This window comes from Nelumbo lutea, chromosome 1, assembly GCF_056320005.1.
Source record: "Nelumbo lutea isolate HS-2025 chromosome 1, American lotus-T2T, whole genome shotgun sequence".
In the NCBI taxonomy this organism is placed as follows: domain Eukaryota; kingdom Viridiplantae; phylum Streptophyta; class Magnoliopsida; order Proteales; family Nelumbonaceae; genus Nelumbo; species Nelumbo lutea.
In genome coordinates this window covers 221,184,731-221,199,601 of record NC_142684.1, presented here as the reverse complement: position 1 = coordinate 221,199,601, position 14,871 = coordinate 221,184,731, and the positions used below count along the sequence as shown (strand labels likewise).

Sequence of the window (14,871 nt, the reverse complement as noted above, 5' to 3'; positions counted from 1 at the left end):
GTCGAGAAAACCCACATAATATTCCTATATCTTTTTGTCTCCCTGTCAATAGGTAAATATTTCAGACTCAATTTGGTACTGTCTTGACATATTGGGCTGACGATAGACCTTCAAATAAGAATACATTTCTTAGGTTGTTTGCATTCTCCTCATAGGAATAGCAATGTGAGAAACAATAGAGCTGAGAATCCGAGAGACAATTTTTTCCGCTATCAAGTTTCGATTGTGAAAATGCCTTAGTGTCTGATTCATCAGGTTTATTAGCAGCCCCATTTAAGTATCCTTCAAGCTGTTAATTAATATGAACTTGCTCTTTGAAGGATGAACAAGAGGAGGAGCCTAAAGAGGTACAAGTTTAATCCCGTGGTAGTTATTACAACATTGTATATCGCCTTTGTTCTTAAATATAGGCACCATACTACTCTTTCTCCATTCATTACACATGTTTTCTTTCATTATCCTTTCTTTTATCAATAACATCAGAATTTTATCTTTTCTTTATTATCTTATTAAATTGCTAGACATAATAAGCCTACCTCATACCTTTCCATACTACTATCGGAATTTCGTTAGGTCCTATTGTCTTTTCCCTTTTCATCTTATTTAGTGCCTCTTTCACTTTATTAGTACATGTTATTTTTAACACTACTAGTGTATCTTTCCATATAAGTGGGATGTTGGTCAGAGTGCATGGATTGGTTAAGCCCTTAAACCTTTGATTCCATTGATCTAGGGTTGGAAAAATCATGAAATTTCTGCCAATTGACTTTCTGTACAGATTGGTCTGGTCCAATTAGCTGATCAGCATGATTGTTTGGTAAATTCCTAATCTGCCTTTAGGGATCCTAGAAAGCTTGTAACCCTGTTTTGCATTTCACCCTTGGGAGGTATGAAAAGGTTATCAAAGCCTTAAAGGAAACATACTCGATTTCTTAAAAAAAGGTTAGCAAGTGCAAATTGGATGTCTACATATATAATAATCTTTTCTTTACAATTCTTTTTAATTTTTTACGTAACTTTTTGATTATCCTTTTTTAAAACATTCAATTGTGCTATAACATTCTGTGTCTTGTTGTTGTGCAGCTATGATTTTGCATTTCTTGATGCTGAGAAAAGAAAATACCATGAATATTTTGAGTTACTATTGCAACTGGTAAGATAAAACTATGCTATTTTGGCCAATTTCTATTGGAATTGTTTGTTCCATTTCATTCATTTCATTTAGTTCATAGGTACCAAGCCATTTTGAATAACCAGATGGTAAAGATACCTTTGTTTATCACTTCCTACTGCAGGTGAGGGTTGGTGGCATGATTGTGGTTGATAATGTTCTGTGGCATGGAAAAGTTGCTGATCCACTGGTAAGCAACGTGTATCATCTTGGTGGTTTACTGTTGGAAAAAGGACTTGTGCACAATTGCTTTATTTTGACCAGGTAAATGACCCAAAGACAATCAGCATTAGAAATTTCAATAAAAATCTAATGGAGGATAATCGCGTCAACATTAGTATGGTATAACCTTATCTTTCTATTGAAATTTTCCCATTATTTTTTTCATTAGGATGTTTACTTCTTTTATAGTTCTTGGATAACCATTAAGCTAAATTGTAGGTGCCTATTGGAGATGGTATCACGATATGCCGCAAATTGTAACAAGTTAAAAAGATCTGAGGGTATGACAATGATCCTTTCACTCCTTTTACATATAGCTTCTTGGACCATCTTTGAGTTAAAAAAAAGGTACCACATTAGATGTTTTTTCCATAAAAGATCACAAAAAAGGAAACAAAAGAAAAGAAAAAAAGTTGGTATTCCAAAGAAGTGTGCACATAAAACTAATTTGGTTATAATTGTCCATCATCTGGACACTCACCCCCTTGGGTTCTTTCACTTGTGCTTCTTTCTTTAAAGCCCTAACACAACCTTCTTCTTTGGGTTTGTCCTTCCCTGTTAAAGAGGTGTGGTGTCTTCCTATACCTCCAAAGGTTGGGAGTTTCTGTTGCCTTTTTCGAAAGAGTTAATATATGAGATTTACTTCAAAGAAAATGACCCAATAGTTGTTTGTGTCCTCACTGGTGTGCTCTCTGTAAAGCTGATAGTGAGTCTGGACACCATTTACTATTCTCCTGCTAGTTTACTAAAGTCATTTGGGAATGGTGTACTTCTTTGTTTGGGTGCAGGTGGACCCCCCTTTGAATGTGCAAAGTTTGTTCAGTTCCATGCCGAGTTGGCCAACAAAAAGGGCCAAGAGTATGTGGAGATGTATGAGGGCTGCAGTTTGTTGGACTGTTTGGGAGGAGAGAAACTCACGGATCTTCTCAGAAAAGGAGAGAAGCTTGGAAGTGATATTGGAGGTGATCCATATTAGGGTGATACATTGGTTGAAAACTTTGGCATTGTTTGCAGATTTCTTAGTCGATGAGATGCTAAGAAACTGGAAGGAGATCGTAGAATTAGCTTCAGCTAAGAAGGCGTCAATCTCTTGTTGGATTCCTCCACCTCATGGCTTCATTAAACTGAATTTTGATGGCAGCAGTATGAGTAACCCAGGGCCATCCGGTATAGGGGGAGCAATAAGAGATGAACAAGGAATCTGTTAGCCATGTATTCTGGACCAATAGGGGAGGGAGATTCCTTGAGGGCTGAGATTCTCGCAGCTTTTGAAGGGGTACAAAGAGTCGAGGATATGCATTTTAATAAGCTGATCATAGGAGACTTTGAAGTTGTGGTGAACTGGTTAAAAGAGGATAACTCTAGGATATGGAATTACAGCAATGAAAAGGGAAAATTTAAGTGGTTGACTAAGGATATTGAAATTCAGTATAGTTGAAAAACAGCCCTAGAAGTATGGGACTGTGCAAGAAAACCAAAAAAACAAGCAACAGAAGATTAGAGAATGAGAGAGAGAGAGAGAGAGCTATGGCAAGGAGGGTTAAAGAATGAGAGGTTCGAACACTCTAATACACTTTTATTAAGTTAATCTTTGAGTAATTACAAGAGAGGTACTTGGTTGGACAAGAAATTACAAAAACGGAGCATAGAAGAATATGGGCACAGAATAAGGCCCATTACAGAGAAGAACATAAAGATAACATAGAGTAACAGCCTATGGGCCATTTGGCCCATCTTCTCTACACTCCCCTTCAAGATGAGCATAGATGTTAATCATGCCCAACTTGCTAGTGTCATGCTAAAGCCTTGCCTTGGGAATACCTTTAGTAAGGAAATCTGCCAATTGTCCTTCAGAAGTAATGGATGGAAGAGACACTTCACCCGAAGAGACTCTTTCTCGAATAAAGTGTCTGTCAACTTCAATATGTTTAATTCTATCATGTTGTACGGGGTTGTGGGCAATGTTGATGGCAACCTGATTATCACAGTACAACATCATCGGATTGTCATAATCAATCCCGAGTTCTTCCATCAATGACCTTAGCCACAATAGTTCAGAGACTCCATGTGCCATGGCCCTATATTCTGCTTCTGCTGAGGATCGGGCCACAACTGATTGTTTCTTTCTCCTCCAAGAGACAACATTACCAGCCACCAGACTGCAATACCCTGAAGTAGATCTTCTGTCATCAATATTTCCAGCCCAGTCAGCATCAGTATAGGCTTCAAGTTTAAGATGTCCATACTTCCTGGAGGGCCTTTCAAATAACACAAAACTCGTTCTGCAGCTGCCATATGAGTATCTTGCATGTACTGGCTAATACAACTGACAGCATATGCAATATCTGGCCGAGTCATGCACAGGTACAGGAGCTTCCTAAGAAGTCTCTGAAAAACCCCTTTGTCTTCCAACAATGTCCCATCTGAAGCAGAAAGTTTATGACTCATCAATAGGAGTTGCAACTGGTCTAGCACCTATCTTCCCAGTTTTAGAGAATAAGTCAAGGGCATACTTCCTTTGGGAGATAAGAATCCCATCCTTGGATCTAGCAACTTCTATGCCAAGGAAGTATCTCAACTTCCCCAGATCCTTAATCTCAAATTCTATACGAAGGAAAGACTTAAGAGCACGAATGCCTAAGGCATCATTACTAGTCATAACAATGTCATCAACATACACAATGAGATATACTGCCAGGGATTCACTTCTCTTCACAAAAAGATTATGATCTAACCGTGTCTGAGTATAGCCAAACTTAACAAGTGGTGTTCTAAATTTCTCAAACCATGCTCTAGGAGACTGTTTGAGGCCATAAAGAGATTTATTCAAATTGCATACCTTTCCTTGCATATCTTTCCCATACATTCCTGGAGGGAGAGACATATAGACCTCCTCATGTAAGTCACCATTCAGAAACGCATTCTTTACATCTAACTGATAAAGGGGCCAATCAAAGTGAGCTTCCAGAGATAAGAGAACCCACACAGATGTCATCTTAGCAACAGGAGCAAAGGTCTCCAAGTAATCAATCCCATACGTCTGTGTGTAGCCTTTGGCAACTAGTCTGGCTTTATACCTCTCAATAGTCCCATCAGCCCAGTATTTAATGGTAAAGACCCACTTGCAACCAACTGGATCCTTCCCTTTAGGCAAATCCACCACTTCCCAAGTATCAGTTTTGTGTAGGGCATCCATTTCAGATTTCATGGCATCTCTCCATTCTAGAATCTCAAGAGTTTCTGACACAGACCTAGGAATAGGGTTAGAAGCAAATGAAGAGAGATAGGCAAAGTATGAAGGAGAAAGTAGGTCATAAGAAAGGTGTTTGGAAATGCAGTGTGCAATGCACTTCCGTTTTCCTTTCCTAACAGCAATTGGAACATCAAGATCTGGGAAAGATGGTTCCAAAGAGGTTAAAACAACTGTTAGTGGTGTTAGTGAAGGGGTATTTCGGTCTTTGTACTTGTTGAGAATGTTGATGTGTATTGTTATGTTAGTTCGAGTGCCTCTTACTTAAAGAATGGCACTTAAGTCTTTTCCAATAAGTTAATAATATAATAACAGGTCTGGCCGAATCTAGGGATAACTTATTTCTCTAATTCGAACCAGCCTTTCTCTCCTTCCTCTCTTTTCTCTCTTCTTCTTCCCTCTCCTACTTGTTGTTTACTTTACTTTACAGTCAACGAATAAGACAAAATTCTAGGGCAGGTCAAACTTCAACATGGTATCAGAGCGAGGTTCAACAAATCAGACTTGCTAGAATTCTGTCTTCTGTGCATTTGAATTAGGGTTTCTCTTGGGTTTCTCAGCTGTGAGTTGGAGATTGGGAAAAGGGCTGAAAAGGAGTGATCGCCCTCTTCCCTAGGAGGTTCCTATGCCTTCGATTGTGTCATTGGTGATTGGTTGTTGTGGTTTCTAAGCCCTAGTTAGGGCTGGTACGTGTGGTGCAGTGGTGTCTCAGCCCTTCGTGTGGTTGGCCTTCAGGCGATGAGGTAAAGTTTTTTTTTTTTATGCATATTTTCTATTATGGAATACATGAGAGGTGTAGTACAGTTCGCATGATGGGTTTTCAGATTGCAGTATGATAGGGTTTATGCTGGTTTGTGTGATTCGAAGGGCAATAGTGTCTACTTAATGGTGAAACTTCCTGTAGCTGTGGATTAGGGTTTGTGGTGTTACAAGTGTGGTTTTCAGCATTTGATATCGTTGAAATCAATGTGTAGACTTCGGTGAGTAGGGGTTGTGGTGTTGCAGTTCAGCATTTAATACTGCTGAAATCAGTGTGCAGATTTTGGTGAGTAGGGTTTGTGGTGTTGCAGTTCTCAGGTAGTGTGTAGTGTGTAGTGCTCAGAATTCAGTGATAAGGGAGTTCGGCAATGGTAGATAACAGTGATAGTAAACCTAGTGTCATGATATCTACTGACTACCTGAATGTCCAAATGACATCCATTAAACTGAATGGAAAGAATTATGTCCCTTGGGCCAAGTCTGTAGAGGTTTTTCTGAAGGCGGAGTAGAAAGTGAAGCATATAAGAGAGGAGAAACCCCCCGCTAATTCTCAGGAGTATGAAGACTGGGAACAGGAAGATGCACAGATCATTACATGGTTGTGGAACAGTATGGAACCCAAAATCAGTTTGAACTTCATGTTTCTTGACACAGCCAAAGAGGTGTGGGATCATTCTAAGAAATTGTATTCGGGTCAAGATAATACCACTAGGGTATATCAACTGTATTAGGAATACTTCAATCTTCAACAGGGAAATCAGAGCTTTGAGGAGTACTATGCCAGTGTGAGGAATATCCGTAATGAGTTAAATGTCTATCATCCTCTCACTTCTGATGTCAAAGTTCAACAGCAACAGCGAGAGCAGCTTGATGTGACACGGTTTCTGGTGGGGTTGAAGTTTGAGTATGAACCAGTACGAGCTCAGATGCTAGGGGGATCTGCTCTTCCATCTTTAGAGGAGGTGTTTTCTCGTCTTCGGAGGGCTTCCATTGGATCTATGGATTCTAATGTCTCCGATAAATCAGCATTTGCAGTGTCGAGAGGTCGAGGTGGCAAAAGTGGGGCTCGAGGAGCCCAGCCTGGCAGGAGTGGTAGTGGTGGATCTACACATCCATGGTGGTGGTCGTACAGGAGGCAAAGATTCAGGGGGAGCTCGTGGTAGAGGACGTGGCTCGAGTCCACGGAAGTGTACTCATTGTGGATTGGATGGACATACCATTAACTACTGCTATGACTTACATGGTCCTCCCTCGACGTGGGCCAACCATGCCATGACTAGTGACACCAGTTTCAGCTCTAGACAGGAGAATCGGTCAGCTGACCCGATGCCTTCTACTCCCTCAGATGGTCCAGGCAAGGAGATGGTGAGTGTTCATTGGGATGAGTATGAGAGGTTTGTTCAATCCAAGTCGCAGCAAAACACAGCTTCCTTTGCACACTCAGGTATGGCTTGTTTGGCATCGACACCCAACCCCTGGATTATTGACTCTGGAGCCTCCGATCACATGACGGGAACTCCGGGTGTGTTTTCATCTCTCACTCATTGCTCAACATCACAATCTGTTACCTTTGCTAATGTCTCCACATCATCTATCTGTGGTGTTGGTAATGTTGACCTAGACCCTGTATCCCTATCCTCTGTTTTATATGTACCTAAGCTTCCATTTAATCTTATGTCTGTTAGTAAGCTAACCAAGTCCCTTAAGTGTTCCATCACATTTTACCCTTCTATGTGTGTTTTTCAGGATCTCAAGACGGGGATGAAGATTGGTGGAGGACATGAAGTCGGTGGACTGTATTATCTTGATGGTGGTGGACGAACATTGACGGCCCTTTAGTTCGAGTGCCTCTTATTTAAAGAAGGGCACTTAAGTCTTTTCCAATAAGTTAATATAATAACAGGTCTGGCCGAATCTAGGGATAACTTATTTCTCTAATTCGAACCGGCCTTTCTCTCTCTCCTCTCTTTTCTCTCTTATTCTTTCCTCTCCTACTTGCTGTTTACTTTACTTTACAGTCAATGAATAAGACAGAATTCTAGAGCAGGTCAAACTTCAACAACAACACCTGTTGTCTCATCTGTTGTAAGGGAAGCAACCTGCTCATTCCTGGACCTTTGCCTTTGATACACCTTGGGATTGTGGGTAGGACGAGGAGGTAAAGAGAGAGGAGCAGTAGGACAAGAAGAATGAAGTGACTGGTCCTCCCTTGAGTCAATTGGTGAGGACACAGGTTCATCAAGAGACTCAATTGAGATAGGGAGAGGAAGAGCAAACGCTTGTGACAAACTCTCCCCCTGTTGATAATGTCCTTCCTGAGAGGACCCATAAAAAGGAGAAAGTTCATCAAAGGTAACATCCATTGAGACATATCGAGTGCCAATCTTTGGATCAAAACAACAGTAACCCTTTTGTGTGGGGGAATAACCAATGAAGATGCATTTGTGGGCTTTTGGTTCAAACTTATGTTTCTGGGCACTTGGAATGTGAAAATAACATGTGCAACCAAACACACGGAGAGGAATTGGGAAGAGATCCTTGTCTGGATGAAGAAGACTGAAGGGGGATTTAAACCTTAGAACCCTGGGGCATATGGTTTATGAGATAGATAGCAGTGAGAACAACATCACCCCAAAATCTTTTGGGAACATGTGAAGTAAATAAAAGGTTCCTTGCAACTTCAACAATATGCCTATTTTTTCTTTCAGCAACTCCATTCTGTTCAGGGGTTCTAATATAGGAACTTTGATGAATAACTCCCATGTCAGAGAGATACAAGGATAAATTCTTCTCAAAATACTCTTTTGCATTGTCAGATCTGAAAATCTTAATTATGGTATCAAACTGAGTTAAAAAAAATTCATGAAATTGCCTCACAAGTCTTGGAACTTCTTCACGAGATTTCATTAGGTATATCCAAGTGAATCTAGAAAAATCATCAATAAATAGGATGAAATATCTATAGCCCCCCATAGAAGATAAGTGGTAAGGCCCCCACACATCAGAGTGCACAATATTAAAAGGAAAAGATGATCTTTTATTGCTCAAAGGGTAATTGTTTCTACAATGCTTTGATAACTGACAAGACTCACAATTAAGACTAGGCACACTGACTCCCTTAAACAATTCAAGAAATAGATGGCTTAAAGTAGAAAAAGGCAAATAACTCAACATGACTCCAAAGGCAGCATTCTTAGGATGATCAAGGCATTGTCCATGAGTGTCAAGCAAGTATATTCCATTCGCTTCATGGCCACTCCCAATCACCTTCTGAGACTCCAGATCCTGAAAAACACAGTGAGAGGGAAAAAAGGTTACACAACAATTCATTGACTTGGTTAAGCTACTTACAGATAACAAATTGGTATTTAGTCTAGGTACATGAATGATGGAAGATAGGAGTAAGGAGTCCGTAGCCTTGATAGTTCCCTTGCTAGAAATAGAGGCAAGAGAGCCATCGGTTAAGGTGATTTTGTCACGACCAGGAAGCGAATCATATGAAACAAACAAAGTGGAAATGTTGGTCATGTGATCAGAAGCACCCGAGTCTATGATCCAAGGGGTCTTAGGATTACCTGAGGTGGTTGCATGGTTAGCAGAAGCTCTTATACCTGAGTGAGAAAATGCAGTGGTGGCTGAATTTCCTGAAGGGTTGGATGATGAAGTCACTCCTTCAAGATGGTTGATCATCTTTCCAAACTTTTCATACTCAACTTTCATGGCTTTTAATTGTGCACAGGCATACTCAACTTCAGCATCTGTACCCGTGGTTGCATTTGCACTCCCTGTCTTCCTATTATCATTTTTCTTCTAGAATCGAATAGGAACAAGCCCGGGATGTAATTTCCAACACTTGTCCTTGGTGTGCTTCGGCTTCTTGCAATATTCACAGACAACCACCATCTTTCCAATGCCACTAGGAGCCCCTATAACTCCTTTGGGTTTAACCCCCATATTTGCACATGCATTAGTGCCAACTCCTTGAACCTGTACCTGTCTTCTGCTTTCTTCAGTACTGACTAAGGCATATGCTCGTGATAATAAGACATTTTCCTTGGACAAAATATTTTGTTTTGTGATTTCATATTTAGGGTTTAGCCCAGTTAGGAACTCAAAAACCATGTTCCTTTCAACTAATTTCCTGTAGGTTTCTGCATCATTGGGAGTATCCCAAGTCACAACCTCTATCAGATTAATTTCTTGCCACAGAGATTTCAAGGTTGAGAAATAAGTCGCAAGGGATTTCTCCCCCTGTCTTAGATTCTTTACATCACTCCTTAGTTTATAGACTCTGGCTACATTCAGTTTCTGGGAATAGGTTTCTGCAACACTATCACAGATTTCCTTAGACGAGTTCATCCAGAGATAGTGTTGACTAATCTGTGGCTGCATTGAATTCACGAGCCACCCAATCACGGTGTAATTCTCTTGCACCCATTTCTCATAAGAGGGATCATCCTTTGGGGGAGCTTTTTTGCTCCCAGAGATAAACCCCCACTTTCCTCTACTACAAATATGAATTTTTATGGATTGTGATCAGGCCAAATAGTTGGTTCCATCCAGTTTAATTGTGGTTACAGCCAACAAAGAATCAATTGGGTTTCCCAAAGTATGTCCATATTCAGCAATACTCTTGCTCTCAATATCCAAGAAGTCCATTATGTAAAAAAAAACTTCAATTAGGGTCTCGACAAGCCTCCACTAGTGTACTGATTTGATGAACTCAGATCGAGTTGAATCGGCAACAAACACAGCAACCCACAAACTCAATTTAGTCCTGACAGCCGTGAGAATCAAGTTCGGTGGCAGCTCTTTCAAGAAGAAGAAGGCCTGATTCAACCTTCAAGAAACAACCAGCATACCTCCAAACACTATGTATTCTTGGTTCCCAACAATAATTTCCCAAAGAGAGCAAAAATACAGTCCACAGTACTTAAGAGGCCTTTTTACAAATACTATGTATGCAGCAGTCAACACCCCCCTGTTAATTACTAGGAATCACTTCAAGAGCACTCCATATAGGTCCAAGAAGTAGCTGAACTGAAGTAGAAACTCGTACCACTGAGTCTAAACAAGTTTCAGCCACTTGGCAGTCCAACAAAATAGGAAAATAACCCAGAAACCTTTGAGTTAAATCAGTCCAGCATCAACCGAACAGTAGAGCAAATATAGAGGGGTTTCGAGTACTTTAACAGCTCCCCAAATCAGAAAAATAACCCAACAATAACTGAAGCAACTTACAGTTGTATGAATCTCTGATTTGAGCTTCAAATCAGGCTCACCAAACTATTCTCCAAGTGAATAGAGTCTTGGGCACCCTCCAATGACCTCAAAGAATCAGGCAAATGAGTCTAAACTTCCAGCCCTAGAACACCCTCATGCAGTCGGCTGGATTATAACCACATGAGAGCCACGCCAAGCTCAGGCCTACTCTGATACCAAGTTGAAAAACAGCCCTAGAAGTATGGGACTGTGCAAGAAAACCAGAAAATCAAACAAGAGAAGATTAGAGAATGAGAGAGAGAGAGAGAGAGAGCTGCGGCAAGGAGGGTTAGAGAAAGAGAGGTTCGAACTAAACCTCCCTCTAACACTCTAATACACTTTTATTAAGTTAATATTTGAGTAATTACAAGAGAGGTCCTTGGTTGGACAAGAAATTACAAAAACAGAGCATAGAAGAGTATGGGCCCAGAATAAGTCCCATTGCAGAGAACATAAAGATAACATAGAGTAACAGCCTATGGGCCATTCGGCCCATCTTCTCTACAAGTACAAATGGGTAAAGAGAAGTGCAAACTCACTGGCAGATGGTCTAGCTAGACAAGGGGTGAATAGAGAAACTCTATATTTTGGGCTGTATTGTAATTGTATTTTGGTGTTCAATGGTTGTACTCGGGTGCTAAGATTGTTTAGCCCCTTTGCTTTGTAATTTTTCATAATCATAATTCAATACAATTCACAGTTATTGATAAAAAAAAAAAATTATCCATCATACTGGTTGAGAACTAAATGCATTCATTTTTTGGCAGGCCTTGAATGATTCAATGGGGGAGTAATTCTTAAATTTGGAAACTAAGCAATTCCTACTTCAAAAGGCTACTGTTCACTTGGAGAATGTTCATTTCTGAAACTGCAAAAAACTTCCTAACTGAAACATAGGAATGCAGGTTTGATGCCCAGATAAATTTTGATTAAATGTAGAAACCACCTTGATGAGATGTGAAATTGGGAATGATTGAATAGGATGCTGTTCAGCCTTTAGTTCCTCTTGCTGTTTAAGATGATAGTTATGGAAATGGCAATGTGCTTAGTAATTCCACTCAATAAAACCTATACAACATCTTTTCTTTCTTTTTCTTCATTTTTAGCTCTTTGGTAGAAACTCTTATAGGAAGAAGCAATTAATTTTGGTAGTTATGTGTATAATTTTCTTTTGGGTAAAAGACTTAAACATACCCTGAATTTTTAGAAACTAACTAAAAGATACCCTGAGGTTTTAATATGGCCTTAAACATACCTTGCGACTCTTTTATTCTTTATTCCAGAGGAGTGGAAGAAATCAAGTAGATAAAAATGGCATTGAAATTGACCATTGAGAAATCGTCCGATGAACGCACAAAGAAGTTCCCTAGAATGCTTCACTCGAGACCATGTTGAAGAAATATATGGACAAGAAGTCAAAGATGGCTTTTGGAAGGATGGGGATGGTAAAATCATGAACTTGTGACCAAACTAAGTGAACCGGTGATTCAAGAGATGGAGAAGAGACCTAGCTGTGAGATGGAGAAGAGACCTGGCATTCGAGGCAAAGAAGTTTGTTTTTGAGTATAGAAACAATGGTAAGGTTGGTTTGAAGATTGGGTAGGAGAAAAAAGCCACCATTTTTCTCTTTAGGGATGCAGTGGTCTAGGTGAAAGTTTTTATGGATGGAGCCAAGGGGTGGCAGAGGAGAGCCATGAACTCCCCCCCCCCCCCCCCCATTGCCTTGAAAATCTCCATAGTAGCCATTTAAATCTCACATATATTTTGCCCCTCCTACCCATGTTCCTATCTTTTGCCCCCCCTATCCATGTTTATTACGCTTTGGCCCCCATTAATAAAAAATCCTAGCTACGCCCCTGGATGGAACAATGTGTGGAAAAATAGATAATGGATGGAAGGGCCACCTGAAGATTGAGAGGAAGAGTTTGGTTGGTATATAATGGTAACATGTTAGTGTTGACTGTATAGGGGCTTTTTGGTCTTTTTATTTATGTTTGGTGTGAGGTGTAATGTTTAAGTGATGTGTCCCATACTTAAGTAGGGGGCTAGGGGCACAACAGACATTTTATTTTATTATAGAAAACTATAAATATAACCTGGTCAACTAGAGAGAGAATACTTTTCTCTTGTTCGAACCAGTCTTTTCTTCTCCTCTCCTCTTCTTCTACTCTCTTCTATCTCCTCTAACCTCTTTCTACTGCTATTCTTAACTGAATACTAGTGCAGATTTGAACTTTGTCATGGTATCGTAGGTGCTATAACAAGTTCAGATCTGCCCAGAATTTTTTTATCACCAATTTCTATAGGGTTTTGCAGATTTCTCAAGAATTCCTTGGAGATTATGGGAAAGGCTGCAAAGGAGTGACCGTTTTTTCCCTTAGGAGGTCTTCATGCCTCCAGTTTGTGGTGCGGTGGTTGTTTGTGGTGATTTGTAGGAAGCTCTCTAATCGATGGTACAAAGAGAGCAGGTTTGGATGGTGCAGTGTTCAGTTGAGTACATGTCAGTTTTGTAGTGTGGAGTATAGGTGTTATCGTGTGATTTGATGGCTGATTAGCTGCAGCTCTAGTGTTAGGTGTGTGGTGTGCATTTGGAGGGTTTTATGATATTGAAGGTGGAGGATAACAAAGCGAATTAGCCGTGTGACATATAGGTGATTGAAGAAAAAAAATCAGATATGGGAGATAGTGAACACAAGTCTAGTGTTGTGGTTCCCCCTGATTACTTGAATGTTCAGATGACCTCTATCAAATTGAATGGTGAGAAATTCCAATTGGCACAACTTCTAAGTGAAATATAATTAACAATTATTTATTATTTATTTTCAAAAATTATAAAAAAATAAATAAACATTATATAATATATTAAAAAAATACTTATTAAAGAAGAAATTTCAATTGCTTTGTGGATATGATAGATCATCCATAGAATTATAATATATGCAATCATTGTGATCAAATGATAAAATATAATTAATTATTTATTTATTTTTTAATTCTAAAATATAAAAATATAAAAACAATTATTAAAGAAGAAATTTCAATTGCTCTATGGATATGATATATAAATCCATAGATCTAAAACATATTTAGTCTTTATAGGCAAAGAAAAAAATTACATTTTCAAATTTTTTGTTAATTTATTTTCCTCAAATATCTTCATTAAATTTCCATAAATCTACTGATAACACAAAAAAAATGTGATTTTGAATGTAAGGAATGTAGATTAACATAAATTTAAACATTCAAGAAAAAAAGAAATCATAAGATATTATAAAAAATTGAAAAAATTTACCTAGTTTTGCCATATATTTTTCAAAATTTGAAGAATCTTAAAAAAAAACTAACAATTCACACTTCTTTCTTGCAAATCTAGCACTCTAGGAATGAGGTTTGGAGTTTTAGAGTCATTTAGGTGGTGAAAGAAGGCTTATTTCAGAGAAAAGAAGCTCGCTTCCCCTCCCATTTTTTTTCAATTTTTGGCCATATATTTTTCGTTGATACGCTACTGATATGCCTTGATACGCCTTGATACACCCCCAATACGCCCCGATACACCCCTCGATACAAGTCTGATATGCATGAAAAAAGATGAGATGCCCAATTTCCATGTGTATCCCATATCCGTTTTTCAAAGATACAATACAATGCGCCCCATATCAGGTATGTCGTATCGAATTTTTAAACCTTGGTACCATCCCTTCACTTTTAATGTTACGATTCAGCAACAACAAAGAGAGCAACTTGATGTAACCAGATTTTTAGTAGGGCCGAAACCTGAATATGAACTAGTGAGAGCACAAATACTAGGTAAGTTAGCTCTTCCTTCTCTAGAAGAGGTGTTTTCCTGTCTTCGGAGGATTTTTGTTGGACCTACGAAGAACCCTAATATCTCAATAGGTTTGCCTTTGCAGTGACGAGGGGGAGGTCGTGGAGTTAGAGGTGGAGCTCGGGGAGTTCATCTCTGTTGTAGTGGTGGTGGTGGACCTATGCATAGTCGTGGTGGTGGACATATTGGAGGTCGAGATTCAAGTGTAGCTCGTGGCAGAGGATGTAGTAATGGTCCGAGGAGGTGTACACATCATGGTATGGAAAGGCACACCATCAACTTTTGTTATGATTTACATGGCCCACCTTCAACTTGGGCAAATCATGTAGTAGCTAGTGATGGTAGTTGAAGATAGGATATTCAACAAGCTGATCAAATGCC

General features: G+C 39.4%; 1 protein-coding gene across 3 annotated transcripts in view; it reads left to right on the top strand.

The window, feature by feature from the left end:
• LOC148881179 (putative caffeoyl-CoA O-methyltransferase At4g26220) overlaps positions 1–14,871 on the top strand; it is a 96,665-nt gene that overhangs the window by 62,401 nt on the left and 19,393 nt on the right. Inside the window, exons 6-10 of one of the 3 annotated variants that reach the window (XR_016104764.1) lie at positions 1,084–1,153; positions 1,296–1,361; positions 1,436–1,513; positions 1,613–1,674; positions 11,432–11,569. Coding sequence is in view for 2 of the 3 variants with exons in the window: in XM_088963489.1 (XP_088819615.1) it covers positions 1,084–1,153; positions 1,296–1,361; positions 1,436–1,513; positions 1,613–1,654 (256 nt within the window). In the remaining variant the exon portion in view is untranslated. Of the gene's footprint in view, positions 1–1,083; positions 1,154–1,295; positions 1,362–1,435; positions 1,514–1,612; positions 1,675–11,431; positions 11,754–14,871 lie in introns of those variants that run through there. The other 2 variants (XM_088963489.1, XM_088963488.1) reach the window with 2 other exon arrangements.